We start from the raw sequence: 24,602 nt of genomic DNA, 5'->3' as shown, positions 1-24,602 counted from the left end.
GTAAGAGAAATTCCAGCCCACTCGACAGGCAGGTTGATCCATATATGTCTTTCAAAGTCAACCTCCTCGCCCCTCGTGAGAACAATAAGGAATAAGGAATAATCTGGTACACGGTTAATTCGTTAATTCGTACTTCTCTGCACTTTTTGTCATCGTTCCAAGTTACCCGGACATACCGTAACCGAACAAAAAGAAGATAGATACAAATGATTGCATATATATAACTATCCCCCCCTCCCCCCTCCCTTCTTATCCCACATTCTTTCCCCAAAGCTCACCATCTCTTCTCGTCTCTTTTCTTCATATAAAATAGAAAGATTCCTATAGAATATATACATACATATATATATATATATACACACATAAAACAGAAAACAGAAAAGAGATATACACTTGATCACTATGAAATTCACTCTTATAGCTTCTATCGCTTTAGCTGGTTTGGTCAGTGCTCAAACGTGAGTTGAGAGCACAGATCCATTCCTCCTACATCTTCGTCATCTCACTGTGACCGGATGCTTACCTCTCTTGTCCATGCCATAGTATCCCAACCTGTGTCATCACTTGTTCAACTCAAGCTGCCACTGCTGCTGGTTGTACTTCTTAGTGAGTTTACTATCTCTACAAATCAACCTCGAGACTGCATGAAGCTGACGAGATTGTGGGCTGTACAGCACCGACGTATCATGTGTTTGTACCAACTCTGCTTTCCAAAACTCCGCTACAGCATGTTTACTTGCGTGAGTCGACTCTTCCATTGATCCATGTATTCTCTTTCTGTGCCACACGTTTTGTGCTGACGTTAATATCCCACGATTCCTTGCTCGATCATCGATATAGCAACTGTACCACTGCCGATCAAACTGCTGCCCTCTCACTTCAATCAGCTTTATGTGCCGGGCAATCCCTTACTAGTGGATCAGTGACTCAAACCGTCTCAGCATCTGGTACTTCATCTGTTGACGCTTCTGCCATCGCATCACTCACCGCTTCTGGAGCCTCAGGTTCAGCCGCCGCTTCTTCTTTAGTCGCCAGTGGATCCGCAGCCGTCTCATCTGCTTCAGCCGCTTCAGCTTCAGCTTCGGCTTCTGTATCTGGAAGCGCCAGTGCCGCCAGTGGCAGTGGTAGTGCAGCATCTGGAACAGGAGCTTTAGCTAGTGCAACTTCTGCAGCTGCTTCAGCTACTTCAAAAGCCGCTTCCGCAGCCAACAAACTTGATTTCGGTCTTAAAGGTGTATTGGGTGGTTTAGTAGGTACCGTAGGTCTCATTGCAGGTGCTCTTGTAGTACTTTAAGATACTGCACCTTGCCTTTGAAACACCCCATTCTGCGGAAGTAGGAGGTCAATAGAATCCAGTAAAATGTGTCATAGCTTGCTAGTGAGACGTGGTCGAGAAAAAGGTGACCGTTCATTGGTTGATCGTGAATAAAGTTGTGGATACTATCAAATAATATAAAAATAATATTTTACAATATGTATAAATTGAAGAAGATATGCGAGAATTGAACACGACTTCTCTGCTGTGTGCACACAATGTATGTGTACTGCATATCAAACTGGTGTCCAACAGCCTTAACAGTCATAGCAGGTTCTATGATCTACACAAATAGACAAACGGCTGCCATTCAACAGGTAACTCGAAGCTCTCTGAGCGATCACTCCCTCAAGCCACTCTCTCTGGACGCGTGTCATACGGCTCCATTCCACAAGATTGTCTTTCCTTCTTACTAGTTTGGTATAAACTGTATTGGCCTCATCTATACGATTGCATTTCTACTGCGCTCGCCCATTGACACCGATCAAACATCATTCTTGCGGCGTGTAGATGACGATATCGTTTCCTCTTCGTGAACCCTGGCACACCGGATCTTCATGGTCGGATAGCGGTGAGACTTGGTAGTGCCATATAGATCACCTGCATGCAGGGACACATGGTGTTTGAGTTGATGCAGAGTCGTAATAGAGATATCATTGTCTGTAGCGGTATTGTTGGAGCTGCTAGCATCTTTGTAAACGGTAGGAAAGGGAGTAGAGCCGTGGATGTACACAATAATATTTCCTTGCGAGATATCAAATCGAAAATTGGCGAGAGGATGCACGAGATGACGATCAGTCTACCCAATCTGGTTTATTAGTCCTATCGAATTTGACTTTCTTAGGTTCGAAGGCAGCTATGAACTGATTATAGTTAAAGTCAGTCTTCGAGTTTGTTGATCATGGGATACTGAGGGAGAGGTTGATAGAGTGGTCAAATATCTGTGCTCACCTCCATTCCAGCTTGACCTAAACCGACACCTTCTGAACCACCAGCAGGTCCAGCGAACATATCACCTTCTGCAAAAGCACCCGTCAAGCTCCAACCTTGAATTCTTCTTATCAAAGAACATATCAAAGTAGCCGTTCCTTTACCCGTATCATCATGAATCAATAACGGATGATTCCTCTTATCTAATAATACACCTAATAGATCTTCAAGTCGATCTTCACCTTGAACAGTGTATAATTCAGATTCTTTGCTCAAATCAAACCTATATAATTTGATCTCATTCGATGAAACGAAATCCATAGAATCTTGTCTGTAAGGATCTCCAACTTTTTCCAAATATATTATACCTTTTAAATTCAATCTTTTGAGAAATGAGAAATTTTTCTTGTTTGGATGTCCGGATCGATAGATCCCTGGTGCTACCAAAGAGAAATTGATAGGTGGAACAACGACTAAAGGTGTTTCATCTGATTGTATGTATATCTTGGACGGCATCTTTTTTTCTTCTTCTTTTTCTGTCTGTATCTTGATACCTTAACGAAGTTGTCTTTGATGATCTGAGTAGTCACATATGATCACTCCTATAATCTACTGAAATGTCAATTGCCAAACTCTGAGTAAAATCATCAAACCTGGGGGGAAGTATGATTACGTCATCATTACTGTGCCTGATATAGAGACGCGTTCGAATCCCGACGAATATCTCAACATAAAAGTTGAAAATCAACGAAATGAGTCTCTTGAACATTACTTGATCCGATTCTCAGCCCCTTCAATCGTGGGCTCAAGGAGCGACTCAGCAAAGATGGACGTCGATACTTCAGACATCGATGCTCAGATAGCAGCTTTGCAAAAAGCGAGAGACGACAAATTGGCACAAGCGGCCAAGGCGCGTAGGGCGATAGAGAAAGAAGAAGCAAAAGTACTGGTAGGATCGACACCTACCAAGGCGTCTCTGAAGGGTAGGTACGGTATCTTATCGGAAAAATTTCGTACTGATATTGAGTACATGGCTTTAGCTTCGATGAGAAATGACCCAACAGCACTTCCATCTCGACCTGCACAACCTAAATTCACCTCGTCGACATCGTCTTCGTCCTCATCCTCATTAAGACTGCTCTCGGTGTCAAAGCCAACACAGAAACCTGCTCTTCAGGAACTCCCTTCGTTACCTACTTCCGGGCCATCCAGTATGGGCTCATCTCTAGCTGCTCTGCGTCGATCATCATCGAATTCTCGTTCTCCACAACCTATCATCGCTCGTTCAAATGGGTTTACGGAACGTATAAAACCTTCTCCTTCTTCATCAAAGACAATCACGGAATCATCGAAAAATCCAAGACCTTCAACTGACAAACCCTCGATACAGAAAGGAAAAGGTAGGGACAAGAGTGATTCACCTGGATTAGAAGTCGAAGATAAGAAAGATCAGATTCAACGAGATGAAGATAGTTTAACTATTATCGAAAAGTTAGAATTAGGTCCAAAGGAATTCGGCCTAGACACCGAGGGTGAGGAAGAATGGAGAAATGTTGAACCTAACTCAGGCATTAGACTATCGTAAGTTCTGTGGTGGGATTTTATCTCAATGTCCTGTATGATAACTGATTGATGGGGGATTTGATGCATAGGAAACGTGTGCTTTCGCATGAACATTTACAAGATCATCTATCTGGTAGATACTACCTTACACCTTCACAGTTATATTCAGTCATTAGGTTATCTAAAGATGGAGCTACCTACGATATTCCAGTCGAAGGAGATTGGATAACGATAGCTGTTGTTGCTCAAAGAGGAGAAGTGAAAATAAGTGGGACGAAAGATGCCTCATATAGCGACGACGACGATGATGATGATGGACAAGAAGAAGAACATACGAAACAATCATTGGCTGAGGCTCTGAAAGTTGATTCGGATCAGATACACGAGCAGGAGCAAGGTGTATATAAACCTCGTCAACCCTGGAAAAATCAAGGAAAAGGAAAAGGAAAAGGCAAAGGGAAATTTAACGATCGGAAAAGAATTCCAAGAAAATATATCAATCTGACACTTTGCGCATTACCTTCTCGACATAGAACATTAGGTAAAACCGAAACTACAGGAGATGCTCTGTTACAATTGATGCTATTCGAAGCTGATGCTGTTGTAAGAGAAGAGAATGGTCAAGACGGAGAAGTCACCAGATCCTACAGAGGTGGTTCAGGTGGTGCCTATGAGAAATGGTGTAATTTGACCGAAGGAAATGTTATCGCTATCTTGAACCCCAGAGTGTGGCGTAATCTGAGAGTAAGTCAAAGATTATGCCATTTAATCGCCAACAGACTCCAGTCGTCCAATCTACTTCAGGCATTTCTATGAAAGCTAACTAACTTTCGACTACAGGGTGGAAGTAATGGACCACATCCTCTCGAATTTCCCTTGGGTCTCAATCCATTTTCGGCAGATTCGATCATGTTGATTGGACAAGCGAAAGATTTGGGAAAATGTAATGCTATCCAGAAAGATGGAAATCGATGCAAGACATGGGTTGATCTGTAAGCAGATCTATCTCCTCGCTTGCTGTACCATTCGGAAATGCTCAGTGCTTATTCATACTGTGTTTTAGACGGCAGAACTCAGTTTGCGAATATCATGTTCATGCTGCTATTCAGAGAGGTAAATCCGCTCGAGCGGAGTTCACGGCTAGGTGAGCTTGAGCCCTTATCCATTGGTATAACGTGGATACGCCATTGAAGGATGGAGTACTGATTCGAACGTTAGCACATCTTCATTCGCGTTATCTACGCGTTCATTGAACGGCTCTCAGAACGGTCCCAAAGGTAAATTAGGATTTGATCCTAAACGTCAAACAGGACTGCTACCAGCAGCGGGTCGACAAGCTGCTCCTAAAGGAGCCGAAAATGGAGGAGGAGGTGCTACGTATGTCGTAGGAGGAGGGGTGGTCAATACTGGATCAGTATCAAGAGGTGGTCTGAAAGGATTTGGACAAGAGTACCTTTCAGAGAAATTAGGTAGATCAAGAGCTGAAAAAAGGAAAAGACAACTGGAAGATAAAGAAGCTGAAAAAGCTTTGGAAAGATTACTTGAACGTGAAGGTCAATCGGGATCTACAGGTGCGAAATACTTGTCTGTTATTGAGCAAGAAAGAGAAAAGAGTGATAAGAAGAAGATCTCGATTTCCAAGAATGGAAAGAGCGAGAAGAACAGGGATAATGTTGGTATAGATGAAATGGAAAGAAAGAGACCTTTTGGCGCGGAAGCTATAAAACGTATTGGATTTGATCCAACGTCAAGAGCTGGTAATAGGGATAGTGAAGATGTTCAACGAAGAGTGAGTGGTACTTCGATTACGTTCAACGCCATGAACGCTTCATTCATCTCGTTTGCCAATGAACCAGACAAACTGACTATTATGGTACTTTTGTAGCTAGAAGCAATTGCCTCGTTGAAAGGGGAAGAACCTGGATGCAGATTAGAAAGATTGTCAAAGCGCTTAGACGACGATAGGAAAGCGAAAAGACTCAAAGCAGAAACAGCCAAAATTGCGTCTAAAGCAATTCCGCCCGACAATGAAAAAGGCCAAGAATTGTTAGAACAGGAGGAAGAAGGCATGATTGATCTTGATTCATCTTGATTCATCTTGATGATGAAAGGTTATGTAGGTCATGGAACTGAAACGGGGAAACGACACAATTTTTATTGATCGTCTATACGATTTTAATGAGATGCCTGCGCGACAACCATGTTAGAGTCGTAAATATGATGGACCGTCAAGGGCATGTGTTCGATTTTCGGCTTGACAATGGATTAGTCTCCTCCCTCGCAAGAGTTACAGCCATTAGCTATCTAAGGAAACATGTGCATCAATGTATGAGTATACATTATTGTATCAAGGGATGTATATCGTACTCTCGAGTTTCAAGGAAGACAACGTCAAAACGCATCACTCGGTGATTTCTCCTGTCAATCATTCCTGCCCAAGAACGACAAAGGATGACTAACTGAATAAACCTTTCATTGCATGCTGGTTATTCGTCTCATGCATTTAAGCTCTGTTCTACATCCCGCTGGATATGTATAGCTCTTGCGTACCATCTCATCACTCGTACTTGTTCCGTATTATAACCCCCTCAATCGAATCGAAGAACGTGAATTTTTCAACCTGGCTGAGCCAATTTCGATAACAGCACTAGTCAGTATTGTTACGCACCATCTCATCCCAAACCTAATTCTCCGCTGATATTGATGCCTGTTTACAGTTTTTTTCTGATCAGTATCTCCTGTGAATAACTTTAACGACCCTAACATTACAAACAATGCATATTCAAGCTTATTTGCTTCTCCTTGCGGGCTTCGCACTTTTTGGGGCTATGGAAACCAAATGCAATGTTACGAGAAGGGTTGAGGATGCAGATCAAGTGACAATCTTTGTCGGGATACCAGAATATACTAGAGTCTTATCTAGCCATTCTCCACCAGAGGGTTTCCTGGGACCGAACCTTATATACCATCGATGGTTTTCCGACATGATACCAGAAGCTCCATATGATTTCGGTACTGCATGGGCATTGAAACCTTTCACATGGTTGATATACAATGACTTAATCAACGTGACCGATAGTTCCACATACAAAGACGAATATTTACTATATAACATGACTGTGAGTTTGGTTGTGTCCAGTCTGTATCGTAATCGTCCCCCCATTCTGATGGATCGGCTTAGCTTTTTCTTTTTCCCAGTGATGTGTTTTGAAATAGGATTGCGTTGACTGACCATGTTGTTTTTTGTATCATGATCACCCTCCTTCCCTCCGCACATAGTGTGTTGCTGAAATTTCCGACAAGAGTGAAATAGGAGATCAGTTTCATCTTACTTTGGATTATAAAAAACACAATCAATATCTAACACTCCGAGCTAATGAATCTTGGGTTGAAATGACCAATCGTGCAAATGTTGCTTGCTCAGAAGGGGAATGTGGCAAAGGAGGTAATGCGAGTACTTGCTCGAATATCCCAATTTGGAGACAAGAGGATATTGGTCATATGAGCATTGATATGACCTCGTCTGCCCCTTCTGCAACTGTTGGAGAAGCGACATCATCAACGACAGCGACAAAGATTCAGATTTTCCGATAAGACACTTCTGTTTGTCGTCCTATACAATCTTTGTTCAGAGCTTTGCCAATCTACGTATGAGTGAATTGAGTCAAATGGAATGAAATGGATGAAATGGTCATATGTTCATTGCTCATCCTGGGATATACGTGATTCACGCAATCATACACTAAACATCATGAGGTGCCTGGCCAGAAATGACAACTTCCACTGTCTAATCAGCATCTGGACAGTAAATTGAGGTACGACGTATAATAGCTGTGCAGTAAATTGATGTACAACGTAGAAGTCAATGCAAATTGACCAATACAGGGAACATTTCGTTGATCTATAGAAATTCATGGGTTCATTTCAAGTCTATTTATTGCAGAGCTACATTACATAGTGGGAGTGGATTGAGGAATTATTAAATGGTAAGTTGGTTTCGTTAAAGGGATTCTTCTATAATTGTAAGATGGTTGAATATGTAAAATGCAGGCGGTGGCGGTTCTTCAATGGAGATCTTCTGTATACTATCTATACTACGACAGCTAATGATTCTGGACCTTCTTTTCCTTCTAATTTGGCAGCTTGAGCGCTTCCCGCAGCGGCTTTATTGGGTCTGAATAAGAAGACGATCAATAGCATGTTGAGTACGGTCCAACCGAATTGGAACCAGAACGAAGCTTGAACATTGGCGTAATTCTCGAAACTTCCTTCGTGTAGTGTCAATAATCCAGATTGAACTGTAAGACCCAAGACGGCTCCTAATTGAAGTGACACTTGCAACATTGCCCCGGCAACACCAGCGTGATCGGGAGGGACAGAAGTCATGACAGTGATACTGAAAGAAAGAGGAACGAAGAGTCAGTGGAGGTTCATTTTTATTTTTTGTGTTGTTGATAGTACTCACTTGGTTCCTAGGAAACTAGCCATGGCAGCACCACTTCCAAGGATGAAAGCGGGGAATAACCATCTCCAATATTGGTTATTGTGAACCTCACCTCGAGAGAAGATCATCAATAGGTAAGAGACGGCTCCAAGTAACATCCCACCTGCTATTGGCCATTTACCCGAACCTAACTTCTGCAATAAAGGAGGGATAGTCATTGCTACAGCTAAAGCTGCGATACCTTGAGGAAGCATTCGTACAGCTGCGATAATTGGAGTTTCGTGATAGACTACCAAGAATCGTTCGACCAAAGGTAATTGATTTGTCGCCCACCAAGGATAAATACCGAGTGCGAAAACAATCAATAAAGTCATATTGGGAATTTTCCAGAAACTGGGTGGGATTAATGCGTATCCTTCAGGTAATCTAGCTTCCCAAAAGAAAAATCCGACAAATATAGGCCATGCCAATAAGAATGGTACGAGGAATTTCGCTGTTTTCCATCCATATGATGCTCCAAGTGTTAATCCGAGGATAAGAAGGATGATAGCGATTAACATCATGAATGATCCAACTAAATCCAATCTCTTGAATTTATCTTTTGATGTCGAAACTTCTTCGGCCTTTTCACCTTTTGTCTTGGGGACAAGTGTGATGGCTGCGAATGCGAATGGGACACAAACTATAGCAATCATCTAAGAGATGGAAATATGGAAATTTGATTAGTGTTCCGTAGATTACGTTTGAACGATCGAATAGACAGTTTGACTCACTCGGAAGAACCATCGCCATGCCGCTTGTTGACCACCAGCAGTGATGAAGCCGAAGAAACCAGCAAGGACGAGACCAGTGACATTGGCAATAGCTCCACTAAGACCGAAGATGGTGAGAGCCACATTCAGTTCTGCCGGTTCGAAAATCGCCAAAATCAGTCTGAAAGCAGAAGGAATCTATTACATGAGAATATAGCTTGTTAGTATGAATAGTCGGTGAAAGTTATGCAAGGAACCACCAGACTAACAGTTGCAGCTCCCGCAATACCACTAAGAGCCCTAAAGACGAAATAGGCATATTTGTCGGTCATGAAACTGATGATGAGATTGAGAACACCAAGTAACAAGAAACCATAAGCGAAAACTGGTTTCGCCGAATACAAGTCTGACACTCGACCCCAGAAAAGGAGGAACGCAGCAAAGGTCACAGAGTAAGCGGTCTATGAAAAGGAGACCAGGTCAATATTAGGCTGAAACATGACTTGCATGTATGATCAGAATGACTTACGATAACCCATGAAGACGAAGCGTAAAGGATGTCAAGATCATTAAGGACCGCATCGGTGAATACGAATAGACCCGAGTACGAAGCGATATCGAGGTACTGTTATCAGTTGATGACTCAGCATTGATATTGTTGAGTGATTTCTACTTGGCCATGAAACCTGACATACCTGTGCGACAGAGAACACGAATAACAAAAACCATTTTCTTTTTTGACTCAATTTGATCTCTGCTCCTTTGATAGTTGTCGATTGAGCTCTTTCCAGATCTTGTTCATTGTTTTGTTCTGATGTCAATTGGTCTTCAAGTTTCTTGTCAAGTTTGTCTGGATTGGCTATTGAGTCGAGATCGACTACTGTTCGATTGGGTGATGGTGTTAGATTGGCGTCTGGTGATGTAGGTAAAGAGAGATTGGAAGTGTAGGTGTCCATTGTATCGTTACGCTCGAAAGCAGTCGAACGATTCGGCGATGCGGACATAGCTGGAAGAGTGATGGGTGTATGTGAGGTTTCCAAGTAATCTATAGTTGAGCTGTAATTGTGTTGGAAATTGGTGGAAGGAAATAAGCAAGTTCCCTTATAGTTTTGCTATTTGGCGATTGTATGAAATGTAAAATGATGATTGGGAAACGAGATGATTGAGTTGATTTCCAATGCATCTATTATATATATATATATTATACCTATTGGTCTCGTCCCTCTATATCGCTTAGAAATCATTCCCCATCATCTTTCTCATCCTCCAAAGTGGCCGATGTGCTGAGTAAGTTTTTATGCACACTTCGTATTATCAATATTATCAATATGAAAATGATGATTTTTTCATCTTCATTTCAGGGCTTATCTAATCATTTCTTGCAGTACTTCGTAGTAACACAGTTGAACCTGGTACTGACCGGATCGAATGAATCAATACGAGTATGTGGAGGGCAAGTGGAAATCCCAACATTAGTCATCCGTTACTAAACAAAAGGAGATCTCTGTTAGATCCCCGTTTCTCAGATTCGATCTACTTTCATCTACTTTCATCTACTTTCGGCGATCGGGGGAGGTGGTGGAGTGGAGGACAGTTTGAAAGTGAATGGTGGAGGTGGGAAGTGGATATACAGTTACAGTAGTAGTGTGTATGCAAACGCTGACTAAAACCAAATCACATCGTGCTTCAAGATGGTTCTTAGATGCATAAATATCAATCATGTGGAATGATGAGATTCAAGAGATGATGCGAATATGAGAATATGAGAACATGTGACACGATTACTGCGAAAAACATGATTGATAAGCTGAGATACTTCATTTCCCGTTGCATATCATTACCTATGCATCAGTCTGACATGGCATGTATCATTCACGTTGGCTGTGTCGGGATTCTCGGTCACGCTGCAAAGGTAGAGAGTTATAATGCATGCTTTATGATATTCGATACCTTCCCCATTGGAAAATAAGCGATCACGTTTATTCAATGGGGCGGGTCCACGTAGCAGTAGCTGTAGCTGAGAATCAATATGGGGATGTCGTTGCAATCAGAGTTCGGTTCGACCTCATACTCCCCATCCAATAAGCACTGATTCTCGGTCAAATGGTCACTCGGGGATGAGAGGGCACATCTAGCCACCACTACACACTACTGGTCAATCTATTTCGCATATCTAGGTACAGTCTTGGAAGCACAATAGATCCATGCAGAATATACAAGTACACAATCTGATCAGAACCTCTTCCTACAAACAGTGGGTGATACCCAAAACTCCAGTTCAAATCCTTTCGCCTATAACCAATAGCTCACTGCTACGCTATCTTACCTAAATCCACAAATGAACATATCCCTTGCTCAAGCTGTCCTCGAGTTCTAAAGTTTTATCCTTTCCATAAAGCCAAAAAGACCTTTCATATCAACAAATCTTCTTCCATTCTTATCTAAATATTTGTCAGAAACAGATACCAGTTGTGCGAAAAGTGCTGTATTGGGTAACACCAACGCTCGTATATCCTCTGTTTGTATCCATACCGAATATCCATCAGCTTTGTTCAGATCTAGTTGCAATACACTCCAGATTTAAATGGCATGCACGAAAGATTACTCACCAAAACGTGCTGATCCTCTAGCTGAAGACATAGCTTTTTCCGTATCAAAAAGACTTCGATAATGTAATAATTGATTATATAGCATACCATCAGAGTACTGTAGATATCGAGAGTATCAGCTGAATTCCTCCCGATCTCTCACGGCTTTATAACTCACCTCCAACTTCACATTACCTTTGCAGCCTTCTTTAGTCAGGCCTAGACATCTTTTTCCATAAACACTCATCATCCTCGTTCTGGCTCCGCATCCTCCCCCATCACAAACTGTCCAACCTAGATAATATTTCGATATGTGAGATCTAATATGATTTTCAAGTTGTATAGATACAGAAGCTGGATGAAGGATCGCGTGACATGCCGAACATGATATTCCAACAGGCTGGACGTTTGACTATGAACGTAATTTGGTTCATCAGCTCAACCCCAAACATGTATTTCAGATTATAGGATCTACGATGCTCCAAACAAGGAATACAACCACGTACGTTCTCTTCCATTAAACCTTGGAAGGTGAAACTACTTTCACAAGACACACATCTCAGTTGTAATGGTTCAGTGTCCTTGAATCGCTCTTTATCGGAAATTTGAGATTCAAATGTGAAGAATTGCTTTTCCTCTGAAGGCCCGGATCCTGATGAAGCGTATCGGGAGGGATCGAGACCTGAAATGGCGGAAAAGATCAGTTCTGACAGTAATTTTGTTTCATCAGAATTCTCAATTCACCTAGGCATTCTGCTAGACGAGCTCGTTCAGTACCTTCGATGGTCTCACATAACCTTAGGATAGGTTGCAAAATTTGAGTATCAAGGTAGAAGTCGTAATCTACCAGAGCCCAGAGCAACGCATCAGCGGCACACCCTGTACATTTGCTGACTGATGTGTATGTCACGTACCAATCTTCAATTCAGAGCCCTGCCTTCTCAGGTCATCAGGATGGAAAGCTCTTTCAGCTTGAGCAGTTTTCCCTCCTTTCCCATCTTCGTCGAGACACATGATATATGGTATTACATCATGGGCTCTCACTGATGCTCCCTTTGATTTCATTCGCAGAGCAACTTGGACGTGGGGTTGAGATTTCTTATCAGGATAATCTTCGGGGTTTTTTCCGAGTCGCTATATTATGAAAAGCAGATTATCAGATCGTTTCTCCTACTGGCCGACGAAATATCCAGCTTACCTTGAAGATGATGAACTCTTCTAAGGGAATCGATCCATTCTTTACTGCCTCCCCAAGGTTCGTGAGTAATTCATGAATTTTCTCGACAACAACTTCAGTTGATTCTCCACTGAGTACTTCTTTCAAGACAGCGCTATGATTTAAAAGTGGTCAGCCAATCTACCTTACTCGTATGTCCAATGGATGGCAGACTTTGAGGTCCAAAATTCAGGGCTCAATGCACTACTTACCTACTGGCATCTTTGGAAACCTTACTAAACTCTCTTCGTTTCATGTCCAGACCTTTGACTTCGGTTTTCCTCTCACCATTTTCTTCAATTTTTACAGCAGCGTATTTCTTTTTATTCAGCAATAAGATTCGTTCGAATACCGCGTCCAAGTCAATTTCAAGGAGTTTATATCGTTCATTTACTAGTTTCTTGAACTCATTGGCTATCTTGTGAGCTTCAGGTAAAGATGTCACATTGGAATTAACGAAGACCGAATCTGTGTCTCCGTAAACGACCTGACACAGCATGGATGATCAGCTCATCTATCCCTCTCAATTGTCTGTGAAGAAGAAATAGCGCTCACATCCAGCTGGAGAGATTCCGCTAATTCCCTGGTATGTGTCAAAATCTCACGACCTTTAAAAGTAGTCAACGCCGCTAGAGGTCTAGATGAGAATCGAGAACCGGCAAAACCCAGACAACCGTACATCGAATTCGCAGTGAGCTTCAAAGCTTGTTGTCGGATATCGTACTAAGCGAATTGGCAAGTAAGCTTCAAAACATCTCACCGTTTCAGCACAAGAGAATCTACCTGTAGAAGCTGAGCAGGAGTAGCAGATCTATCCTTCATCAGACCTTTAACTTGTCTTCTTCGATTGACAAGGGTAGCGATAATTCTAGGTAAAACACCTTGAGCTACATCTGAAGCAGGAACATCTGGTATTTTCTCTTCTTCAATCTGAGCAGGGACATAAGGGTCTTCAGCTAAAGCAACCTATAAATCCCTAACTTAGCCTGGACATAAGGATACTTACTTGATCATCTTCCATTTCCCTTTCAACAGTTGTGAAATCGATGTTATATTCTTGGATGATACTTGGATATAGCGAATTGAAGTCCATGACTAAGATGTACGTATCCCATAAACCTCTTTTCGGCTCAAATACCAAACCACCTGAATATTTCGCCTTTCCTCTTATTGGTTTATTGACTATATCTTCCGTTGTTGATGGATCATCATCGTCATTGTGTGATGGTCTATTTTTCTTGAACGGAGCTTTATCAGGACAGACATATTTCAATCTATGAAATTCGTGCAACAGAATGAATTCATTTCGAACAGCTCTTCCTCCATTCAACGTTAGATTCCTGTTTGTTACGAACATCAGCTTGGCCCTCAAAATCCCGATATAGACGAAAAGCTGACTTACCATGAGTTACCGGCCAAATTAGTCAATTGTTTGGTCAAAGGTAACATTTGAACCCTTGCTGCAATTGCCATTTGAAAGAAAGCATCGACTTCACACAATCTAATGAATTTCACCAGCCTATCAGGTGAAGTGAGTGTGTGGTCGAAATAACTGTGGGTATCTTCAGGATCGACATCTTCTCTTTGGATTTTGAGATGTGTCGCACACATCTCAGTCAAGGACCACGTTGTTGAAGATATCATTCCCTGTTTTCGCCATCATTTCAAGTCAGCTTGTCCATGCGAGTCCTTTTTCAACCAGCTCACCTTGGCTGCATCACTGGACAGATCGGCTACTAATCTTCCCGCAAGCAAACGGTGATTACTACCTCCTTTACTAATGTTGAAACCTTTTCTTCTGAATCTACCTATTCTAGACCAATGATCCGCCTTCAATTCCTTCATTCTATACAGCAAAGCTTCGAAAGAATTGCCGAGGAAATTATGTCCCACCAAAACATCTGGATCATGTCTTTGAATAGTCGCAAGAAGAGAGTTCAGGAGTGCTCTTTCAGCTTTGACGGTTTGAAAGGGTGACCTATCCGTCTTGCCTCTTGCTTCTAGTCCAGGTGGGAATTTCTCAATGGGTCGAATGATGGTACTCAAGGAAGAACGTAGTTGATCAGGCGGTGTTGGATCCTCAATATTGCATCCTTCCCACGTTCTCGTTGTAGCGCATAACAGCTCAGTCTTGTTTTCTCGGTGATTCACGATAGTACGCAGGGAAATAGACATGATTGTCAGAGGAGGTGTATCCTTGGGAGCGGAAGAGTCGGTTTCAGAGAATGGGTTTACAGTCTTTGGATCGGTGACACTGAATTCTATTTTACACCATGATGCCTTAAATTTGATCGAAAAGATCAGCTATCGCGGCTCGCCTCGGACGTACAGCTGAACTTACTGATTTGGTACTGAGAGTAGGATTCTCAATCTTCAGCCAACACGGACCCATGATTTTCCGCTTCACAACGAGCAATTCGAAAGGTGTCGTATTCGTACCAAAGACATGACTGAATGTTTGCCCAGTGGTTCCCATCGGTATCTCGGGTTCTAGTGTACCGTTAGTCGAATCATTAACTATCATATATGCGGGCAAAACGAAAGTACGAGTCACTCACGATCGAAGCCATATGCCACTTTCATCCATTCACTTTCGCCTTTTTCTACTGATTTATCCTCAAATGCGTATTTACGTTGCACGTAAGATGCTGCCCATTCTTCGATACCCGCTTTACGACGGATATTGTCAAATTCCGAAAACACATCTGTACGAGAAACTTCTTCATCTGTTTCATGTCCTTGTACTATCGACAAACATGGATTGAGCAAATCGTTCAGACAGCTTGTTGTCAGACTTCGGATTTACTCACCGATTCTTTTTGCTCTAGGTTTTACGAATAGATTTCTTTCTATCCCATTGATGCTAACACACGCACTAACGTATTTGCCAGTTTGCTTATCTAGTACTTTTCCCACAAACAAGACGACACCATCCTGTTCAAAATGATCCAACCAGAACATACTCAAGCTACCATCTTTTTCCAAGACATTTTCAGCTTTCGTTGAACCTACGGGAGCCCTCACTTCGTCCAATTCCGATACTTTGGGTGAAGATTGAGGTAATAATGATTCTTGGATAGAAGACCAATGTGCTGACCCAACGGGAGTGGCTTTACCGTTTCTGGATACGGTAGAAGCTGGACGAGGTTTAACAATTGCAATATTATCTTCATCCATATGCTCCGCTTTGACTATCACTGGATCTGGTTTTATCACGTGTTTGACAGAAGATGAATTGATTACTTTTCTTCGTACGTTTGAAGCTACCCCGTTGAGTTTAGTAGTTGCCGATGACAGTGGTTTGATTTTTCTAATTTGCATTTCGTCATCCTCATCATCGCCATCTTTATCTCTAGGTTCAGGCTTGACCATAATTGAACTATCGTCTCCTGTATCCATGATGAAATCGTCATCATCGTTATTTTCTTGGTCATGATTCCTTGAAGGTACTATAGTGATATCTGACATTCTTGGTTTTTTACCGGTAGCCATTATACCTCTTTTTGAGTCCCAAACAGGTTGATCATCTTCGTCCCCATCATCATCATCTTCTATACCATACCTTTTTCTTCCACTTCCAGCGCCAGCTGAAGAGAAGAAGGATGAATCTGATGAAGGATGTAAACCTTCTGAAGATGGTATATCAGGCGATGATTTTCTTTTCCTAGCAGCGTTTTCGTTTGATGCGGATGTTACGGAAGATAATAATGAAGCCATAAAATCATCTTCTTGCATCGCATTTGGTGCAGGTCGGTAGGTCGTTGAAGAAGAAGAAGAAGCTACAGGTCTGGCATAATCCGAGAAAGCAGATTTCGCTTTTGGCTTGTTTGTTTTAGGTAATGGTTTTCCTGCGTTCGCCCTTGCTTTCGCCTTTGCCTTTTTCAATTGACGAGCTTTGTTAAAAACGGCAAGTTAGATTAGACTTCAACTTGGATTATTATGTGTGGGTATACTTACCTTTCTTGAACTCTTCATCTTCACCTTCGAACGCATCTTCATCATCACTGTCATCGTCCTCATCTCTCGCTCCATCCCAATCGTCCATTCCATTATCTACATATCCACCTTGATCATCGTCTTCAATGAAATCATCGGCTTCCAGACGTTCTCCCACGATGGATCGATATTGATCGTCTGTCACTTCATCGTAAAGCTCGGACTCTGATGGCTGCAGTATGAGAGCCGCTCGTCAGTATAGTCAGACGTTACAAAGAGCGGATGTATCGACGCACCTTCCATTGCCCTAATCTTCCACCCTTTGCACGCGCCTCTCTGAGAGCCGCTAAGCCTCTTGCGGGGGCCATGGTACTCTATTTCTTGCTGATACAGTGTGTGGTAGATGTCAAATGTGAGTCGACTGAGGTGAACGACTGGAACAAGGTTGAGATGACAGGTGATCAATGAATCTCCTAGTTACAATCATGAAGATGAACATGAGCAAATTCAACGCGTCGAATCAGAAATCAGGAGAAATAAATTAAAAAGGATTATTATCACAACCCACCAAAATGAAGGCTGAACGCGTCCCATCCGTTCATAGCACACACGTGTATATCACGTGACTGGCATCTGAGTTGTGAACTGGACGGAAGCAAATGAGCCGATTGGGTGGAGGTGGTGAACAGAACAACATATGTGAAGGAGGAATTTCTAGCATCCTCTCAACGGTACTCTCGTACACAGGCATCAACAAGATAATAAGCGTAGAGATAGTAAAGTAGAGAACAATCCGTTCGATACTGCAACAGATCTCTGACAAGGGAACATAGCGTTTCAGCAGTATGTCAAACCCTCTTGACGCACCTGAAACTCCTTCTCCTGAAGCATCGACACCCATTTCTGAAACGACTGATTCACCATCTCGTGAGCCGTTGGCTATAGAAGATTCTCAGCCTCCAGCCCAGGTGGAGTTGGTTGAAGAAACGGAGGAGATACAGACCTTGGATCTGGGAGAAGGAAATGTGATTAAACTTGATAGATTAGGTCCGATGATCATCAATTCTGATGGAGTGAGTCCATCAGACTAGTCCTGATCACCATGGCCACCTAGAGTGATGGGTTACCTGGAACGATGTATTCGATACTCATTCGCTGATCCGCACAACTCGTCTTTGGTTATGATCAGACTCTATCTCGTATTCAAAATTGGCAAGACCTTCATCCGATAGAGCAGGAACGTACGGTACGATTATTAGTCAGGAAGAGGAATTTGGTTAGACTAAAACAATTGGATAAAGAGAATAGGGAAGGAGGAGAAGAATTGACAGCTTTAAAAGACACTAAAGAATAGGACAGAATTTGGTTCCAAAGTGGAACCCCTTGTTTTGTAAGAATAGCTCAGAATCATAAAGATTCTGTTGTATCTTTTACGTGTTTATAATGAGCACACGATAATATGATGTGACAACACGAAGGGCACGCAAACTCGCTTTCCTGGCTTGAGACAATGAGACAATACTCATCGCATACTAAGTTCGATGAATGACATCCAAGTTCATTGAGGATTCTTCAGTATACTTTACGCACCTATTCAATCAAGACGCACAGCGGCTTCTGATTCATACAACATGTATCTTGTATCCTTGTTTGTCTCCATCATAACGTTAATACATGAATAGTCCACTCATCTCTTTCCCATTATACCTTCTGGACCATGCTCCTACCGTGACCCAAGGGATGTTAGGCGTACTTCCCTACTTCTCGGGATGGAGAGATTACTTGCTTACCTTTGCATAACAGTTCTTGCAAAACGGTAAACCGTCTTTATCGGATACCTTTGACGGATCCAATGTAGATTTACATGACGTACAACGTAAGCATGCTTTATGCCATTTTGACCCTATCGAGTAAACCTAGGAGTATTTGCAAAGAAGTCAGTAACAATCGTATGATATCCTATCCTTTAGCTTCTTCAGGTCCAGGTGCGATCGAGAACGAGCTTTTCAAAGGGGATATGAAAATTCTCCATTCCCCATCTCCTTTGAAGACAATAGGCGAGAGCTTGACTCACCTGTTCTGCGGCATACACTCTCTTTCCACAACCTTTACATCCATCTTCACCTGTTATCCTTTCACCTACTTTACTTCTTGGACTTTCACCTTTTCTTAGTAGACCTCTATCATCTAAAGCTTTTGAACCACCTGCAAACGGTATACTTATCGGTCTCGCATCTCTGAAATTCGGCCTCGTTATAGGTATACTTGGATCTGTTGGGGTAGCAGGTTCTGCAGGAGGTGGCGTACGTGCTCTTGGAGGTGTATAGAATTCGGTCGGGGTAGGAAAGCTGCGTATGGGCGATTGAGCTGACGAAGGTAACCGATATGTAGGCGTGGATGGTGTCATAGGTGGTTGAGGTCTTGCAGGTGATGATGTCGGTGTTATATTGGGTAACACATTGGCATGGCGTAGATCTAACAAAGAAGATATTAATATTAGGTGGACGCCACGGATTCAAGGTCAAAAATAACAGAATCCAGGAGAGAGTATGGATCTGATGCAAATGTGGTAAAATTAGGAAGCGAAACTCACCTCGTGTACCGAACAACTGCGTATGACACCTCGAGCAATATGGCTACACATCGAGACTAGATCAGCGTTCCTTCCATATCGAAGCTCCATCTGTTCTCGTCCCATCGAGGTCCACGTCCCCTAGTGCGGTAAGCTGGTAGACGTATCTACTCACTTGAGAATCGTGTTCAACCAGATTACCAGGATCCAATCTCTTTCCACATTGAGCGCATTTCAAGCACAACTTGTGGTATATCTATGCGATGAACACCGAAGATATCGAAGCGTAAGATCAGCATTCTCGTTGTGATAGAGGTCGAAGAAGGTATAAGACTCACCTTTCTATGAGGTCCCAGTACTTGTTCAGCATGATATACGGATCCATTGCAGTTTTCACATTTGGGTGCACCTCCAAAAGCCATCTTGTACGGGGAATTGATCTTAAGAGCTGTCCTACTATTGAGAGGCTGATCGTAGTTTCCAGGTTAATGATAAGATCAGTCAGGTATCAATAGATGTATGATGTCGTTCAATATGTGCTAATATATACAAGCTGATTGAACTGGAACTGGATACAAGATGTTTGACGGTGGTGGTGACGCAATGTTGGTCACTGTCATTATGATTTTTGTTTACAGGGTTTCTCAATTTTCAGAAACGCGTCAGTTGTTTTTAATTTAAGATACGCGCAGAAAGAAGGTGTTCAGTGGCAAAACTACAGTGTTATAAATGGCGGGTATTTTACTACACTCGAGACGCATCTTCATCAGATTGGTATTGAACAATAGAGCTGAACATGGCGATGCATGTATACGAAGCATAAGGATTAAGACGAACACGAGCACAAGCACTAGCGGGCTTAATATATACGTATCGACCTCCTAGCAAGGGAATGGAGGAGGAAGGAGGGGGACGGGGAAAGGGACCTGTTCGAATTGAATGAACCGTTATCAGATCAAAATGAGATACACATACACAGGTTAGATGGAAATGAAACCTCTTTGATGAAGATGACACTCAGATTTCTCCCATGATAGGCTTGAATAAGTCAAATTCATCTTTATCCAAAGTAAGTATATCAACGCCTATCTGTTTACTCTTGAGAACATCGATGATCTCATCACAATCATTGGAATGCGTTTCCACATCGCTCGGACAATCTTTTTCGAATTCTTCTAAGTCTTTCAAGTCTTTCCACAATTTCATAGAGAAGGTTTGTAATCTCCCCCACTTTGAATTTCCATAGTTTCTATCCCATGGTCGGATTTTACCGATACCATAAGCTGATACTTGTTCTCCAAAACCTCTTTCTTTACGTTCACTGGTCAATGTGTTTGGTACAGGATCAGTTTTCCAATCCTTTGAACAGACTACAAATCCTGTCATACGTTGATCTCTTATCATATCACCAATAGATTTGAATGTACTATACATACTAGATGGTACTTTGATGATTGTGATACCATCTGATTCCAAACCTTTTTGGCTTAATTCACTTTGCAAACTTTCTTCGATAGATTGTATTTTACGTTGAGAGTTGTCTATGAGACTTTCTTGTGTTCCAGTTTCTCGACAACTTTGGCGTAAAATATCAACGATATTGTCGGTTGTTGATTTCATTATGGAGGAGTATCTCCGATCTGTAACGAAACCGAAAACGGTGCTGTCAAGTCCTTTACTGTGGATGGTAGGGCAATATAAGATACTACCACCCTTACGCTCACCCCCATGTTCGCCTTGACGAGCAGCATCAGGGTCAGGAGCGGTGGGGCTCATAGTAGCTCGAGATTCTAATGACATGCCGCTGTTGTTCCAATGGTATAAGTGTAATTGAGGTAAGCTGAGAGCGGAAGAAGAGATATGATTAAGAAGAGAATACGACATGCAACCGATACTGCATCTGTACTGTATTTATACGTTTGCGCACAAGGCAAGAATTTCATGACTAATCCCATACACGACAACCTTTCATCTCGAGGTGCCTTCTCTCGCTGCCTTCTAAGTCAAATTCCGAGTGAATCGGATCGTGTCATTCACCTATCCTTTCTCACTCATTCGCAAAGCTGCCTCCACCATGAAGTCTAGCAAGAAGGCCAAAGGCAGAATAGAAGATACTTCTGACAAATCGTCATTCCTTAGTAGGATCGTTACTATATCAATTTCGATCGCAATGGCTGTCGCTGGATTTGCGCCATCTTTTGTCTAAGCTTCAACAGCTTCGTTTCTCTTGCTTTAAACTGGGATGATGCGAAGGCGTCGATATGTTGGAAGAAAAAATCTGTATCGGTGAAATCTAACCTGAATCGCCTAGATGAGATTGACGGACCAGAAAAGCATAAATGAAATCCATAACATGAAAAAACGTCGTTGGTATATCTATTATACATACATGAGGCATCCAAGAAAGAAATAAAAATCTATCAAGCAATTATTTGTGAAGGTTTTCCAAATATGAATGAAACCGAAACCGAAATCGATTATCGTCGGTCAGTTTTACCTCCCTTTCTCTTACCGGCCAACATCCATTTAGGTCTTGTGATAGGAACGTGTCTATCTGATTCTGATGCTTTGGCCAATCTATTAGGTTCTCTCTGTGCGAAGTCTCTCAGTTCATTGGCTTTTTCAGATTGGTTCTTCGTTGCTAAACCTGCGTATCTTCTATCTGTTCTTGGTGCTCTTGAAACTGCCATACCAGATTTAGTCTTTATGACTCCCTTGGATTTGGTTGGTCTTGATCCAACTTCATCTCCATTCATGTCCACATCCATACCACCTGCTGCTTCACTGGCAGTTGCATCACGAGCTTCTGCTGCCTCCCATGCTTCCTTCTTTGCATCCATCAATCTGGCAGCTCTCTTCTCGAGGACTAAAGGATCATGTCCAGATTTACGCATACCAGTAGTGAATTCTGATAGAGTGACATGCTTCTTCTTTCGAGGGATAATAGGTCGATTCTGTAAGTGGTTCTTCTCTTGTGAAATCTTCTTGATGGAAGCTTTCTTCTTTTCAACTGATTTGGATGCATCTCGGAATTCCTCTTCGTCAGAGTCAAGCTAAACAAATGTGATCATCAGCAACGTTCACAACAGTAATTGAAAGATTACTTACCATTTCCTCTTCATCTGAAGCATAGAACCCTTGAGCTTCTAATGCCTCTTCTTCTCTCTCTAGAGCATCAAGTTTCTCAGCGATATCAGGATCGATAAAGTCTGCCACGTTCTTTCCGTTGAGGAATTCGGGGATTTTATCGTATTTCCAAGTTTCATCGGCAAGAATGTAATCCTCTAGAGAATACAAACTTTTGTGTCAGCCATGATCCATAGTGCAGTAACGAAAAGGGATGAACAGACACTCACTCTTAGTATCAGCAGAGTAGATACCCATACCGGACAATTCCATTTCTTGTTCTTCATCTCTTTGTAATCTTCGTCTTTCAGGATCTTCTTTATCATATTTAACCTTATGTTTGACTGCTTCAGGAATAAAAGGTTTCCTCTCTAGGTCATCTCGCTTTTGAGGTACGGCGACGTGAATCTTGTTGGCGACCAACTCGATTCTGTTTCCTTTCAGCTTTTGTTCAACTCGATGAGCTAATAAAGCATCACAAGCGACATTTCGTACATCCATTACACCTTCTTCTGAGTAAGTTGAAGTTTCAACGATTGTTACTGATTTATCATTGATGATAGTTTCTACGTAAGATCGGTTTTCTTCTGAGAGATCGGCAAGTCGAACGATATCAATTTTGTTAATGACGAGAATGGTAGGTTTGTTGGCGAAAAGGGGTTTAATGGAGTGGAAAAGCTTGCACTGAATAACAATAAAGGGGGTAGTAGTCAGTTGAGTATTTATATGACTCTGTATGATAATGAGTACTGACCTGAGCTTCAATGGTATAACCACATTGTTCACTTAGATCCATAAAGTACAGCACGGCGCTTCGAAGATGGGCCAAAGCGGTGATAGATTGCATTTCGATGGTGTTCATCTCTTCTAATGGATGATCGAGGACACCAGGAGTATCAATGACTTGCCATCTAAGATATTTGTAATCCATATGACCGACAAAGAGGGATTTAGTGGTGAAAGCGTACTTAACATTAGAAGTTTATTAGCGATCATCCTATGGAGGATACTGAGAAAAGTGAAAACTTACAGGTTGGACATCTACATCCGCTCTAGTAATCTTATTTACGAAACTACTTTTTCCAACATTGGGATAACCGCAAATCAATAATGTTCTGGTGTTAGGATCGATTGCTGGCAATCTCGAAATATGTTGTCTGACTTGTTCGAGATAAGCTAAAGGATCTTTTTGTCTTCTCATGATAGTTGCCATTCTACCCAAAGCAGCTTTCTTTAATTGTTTACATCTATATAACGAATCACCGAATTTCAATAATCGATTGTAATCCTTTGAGACTTGAGAGATCAAATGCCTTGCAGTGTTAATTTGACCCAAAGCGAGTTTATAATGATTTTTGTCGTACAAGACATTCAAGAGAGAAGAAAGGAAAGGATGCAAGTTCTATCGAGGTACTATATTAGCATTGGGTTCAAGGTGCATGGGGAAGCACCAAGACATTGATATTGGGAGACTCACATCAAGAACGGGGAACTCTGAGATGATCTTTCCAAGCTTTTCATCGAAAGTGTCTTGAGTGAACTTGACCTTTCGCATGTAGACTATAGAAGGCGGATCAGCAGTCGTACATCGAGCGCGCTAAGTGTAACACTTACAATTCCTGATACGGGAGATTTTGAACTGTTAGATATCAGTCAGTCAGCATAAGATTGCCCGACGCAGACCATTTCTACGATTCTGCGACACAAAATTTGCTTACATTCTTGTGAATGACTAGAATTGATCAGTGTCATTAGCTATGGATTTCTCAGGTCTGCAAGAAGCGGATAGCTCACCAGTAGGTGTCTTCCTCATAGTAGCATTGAGGACGATATCTATAAAGTCAGCCGAGGTCGGCACGGGTGCGATCCTCTGTAAACCAGCTACGGAAGACATGGTGATAAAATATTCCTGATTTTGGTGGCGAAGGGGGTATAAGATAGGGCTATAGGGCGATATATCCTTCTTCAATAAGCTAATGAAAGCCTACTATGGACGTCGTGAGGATGGAACCGGTAAGTCGTTGAAGATATAGCTTTATGAGATTATAGCTATTTGCGATAGATGAAGAGAGATGTATGTGCGACTATGTCCATTAGAATTGATATTTTTGGATATTTTCAACTTTTTTAATGAAAACCTTTCTCCACCGGCTCAAATCT

General features: G+C 42.0%; 9 protein-coding genes across 9 annotated transcripts; 3 read left to right on the top strand and 6 right to left on the bottom strand.

Moving 5' to 3' along the window:
• Window positions 1-402: 402 nt before the first annotated feature.
• IL334_002163 (uncharacterized protein) lies at window positions 403-1,294 on the top strand (the record flags this gene model as incomplete). The annotated part of the gene is made up of 4 exons (XM_062933909.1): window positions 403-458; window positions 544-606; window positions 675-740; window positions 841-1,294. 4 exons carry the CDS (start codon window positions 403-405, stop codon window positions 1,292-1,294), a joined length of 639 nt encoding a protein of 212 aa, XP_062789960.1.
• Window positions 1,295-2,109: 815 nt separating this feature from the next.
• On the bottom strand, window positions 2,110-2,761 carry IL334_002162 (uncharacterized protein; the record flags this gene model as incomplete). Its single annotated transcript, XM_062933908.1, has 2 exons — window positions 2,110-2,178; window positions 2,267-2,761. The coding sequence occupies 2 exons, from the start codon at window positions 2,759-2,761 to the stop codon at window positions 2,110-2,112; spliced, it is 564 nt and encodes a 187-aa protein (XP_062789959.1).
• A 310-nt stretch (window positions 2,762-3,071) lies between these two features.
• Window positions 3,072-5,900, top strand: IL334_002161 (uncharacterized protein; the record flags this gene model as incomplete). Its single annotated transcript, XM_062933907.1, has 7 exons — window positions 3,072-3,228; window positions 3,286-3,826; window positions 3,898-4,552; window positions 4,649-4,800; window positions 4,872-4,952; window positions 5,027-5,597; window positions 5,694-5,900. 7 exons carry the CDS (start codon window positions 3,072-3,074, stop codon window positions 5,898-5,900), a joined length of 2,364 nt encoding a protein of 787 aa, XP_062789958.1.
• A 1,997-nt stretch (window positions 5,901-7,897) lies between these two features.
• Window positions 7,898-10,008, bottom strand: IL334_002160 (uncharacterized protein; the record flags this gene model as incomplete). Its single annotated transcript, XM_062933906.1, has 6 exons — window positions 7,898-8,204; window positions 8,274-8,947; window positions 9,026-9,202; window positions 9,274-9,465; window positions 9,534-9,629; window positions 9,700-10,008. The coding sequence occupies 6 exons, from the start codon at window positions 10,006-10,008 to the stop codon at window positions 7,898-7,900; spliced, it is 1,755 nt and encodes a 584-aa protein (XP_062789957.1).
• A 1,369-nt stretch (window positions 10,009-11,377) lies between these two features.
• Window positions 11,378-17,112, bottom strand: IL334_002159 (uncharacterized protein; the record flags this gene model as incomplete). Its single annotated transcript, XM_062933905.1, has 18 exons — window positions 11,378-11,520; window positions 11,614-11,710; window positions 11,771-12,004; window positions 12,099-12,274; window positions 12,337-12,435; window positions 12,507-12,726; window positions 12,791-12,923; window positions 13,021-13,295; window positions 13,364-13,531; window positions 13,592-13,738; window positions 13,815-14,148; window positions 14,211-14,455; window positions 14,516-15,088; window positions 15,150-15,298; window positions 15,367-15,552; window positions 15,619-16,701; window positions 16,766-16,976; window positions 17,041-17,112. 18 exons carry the CDS (start codon window positions 17,110-17,112, stop codon window positions 11,378-11,380), a joined length of 4,545 nt encoding a protein of 1,514 aa, XP_062789956.1.
• A 477-nt stretch (window positions 17,113-17,589) lies between these two features.
• Window positions 17,590-18,098, top strand: IL334_002158 (uncharacterized protein; the record flags this gene model as incomplete). The annotated part of the gene is made up of 2 exons (XM_062933904.1): window positions 17,590-17,817; window positions 17,934-18,098. The coding sequence occupies 2 exons, from the start codon at window positions 17,590-17,592 to the stop codon at window positions 18,096-18,098; spliced, it is 393 nt and encodes a 130-aa protein (XP_062789955.1).
• A 333-nt stretch (window positions 18,099-18,431) lies between these two features.
• IL334_002157 (uncharacterized protein) lies at window positions 18,432-19,738 on the bottom strand (the record flags this gene model as incomplete). Its single annotated transcript, XM_062933903.1, has 6 exons — window positions 18,432-18,467; window positions 18,535-18,660; window positions 18,819-19,219; window positions 19,338-19,380; window positions 19,492-19,572; window positions 19,655-19,738. 6 exons carry the CDS (start codon window positions 19,736-19,738, stop codon window positions 18,432-18,434), a joined length of 771 nt encoding a protein of 256 aa, XP_062789954.1.
• A 595-nt stretch (window positions 19,739-20,333) lies between these two features.
• On the bottom strand, window positions 20,334-21,092 carry IL334_002156 (uncharacterized protein; the record flags this gene model as incomplete). Its single annotated transcript, XM_062933902.1, has 1 exon — window positions 20,334-21,092. One exon carries the CDS (start codon window positions 21,090-21,092, stop codon window positions 20,334-20,336), a length of 759 nt encoding a protein of 252 aa, XP_062789953.1.
• Window positions 21,093-21,793: 701 nt separating this feature from the next.
• On the bottom strand, window positions 21,794-24,336 carry IL334_002155 (uncharacterized protein; the record flags this gene model as incomplete). Its single annotated transcript, XM_062933901.1, has 9 exons — window positions 21,794-22,369; window positions 22,425-22,600; window positions 22,673-23,126; window positions 23,197-23,409; window positions 23,473-23,844; window positions 23,920-24,002; window positions 24,057-24,081; window positions 24,161-24,174; window positions 24,237-24,336. 9 exons carry the CDS (start codon window positions 24,334-24,336, stop codon window positions 21,794-21,796), a joined length of 2,013 nt encoding a protein of 670 aa, XP_062789952.1.
• Between the last annotated feature and the right edge of the window lie 266 nt (window positions 24,337-24,602).

The sequence above is a fragment of the Kwoniella shivajii genome, chromosome 2 (assembly GCF_035658355.1).
Source record: "Kwoniella shivajii chromosome 2, complete sequence".
Lineage (NCBI taxonomy): Eukaryota > Fungi > Basidiomycota > Tremellomycetes > Tremellales > Cryptococcaceae > Kwoniella > Kwoniella shivajii.
The sequence above is the reverse complement of the archived record's forward strand: the minus strand, read 5'-3'. Positions and strand labels throughout refer to the sequence as shown.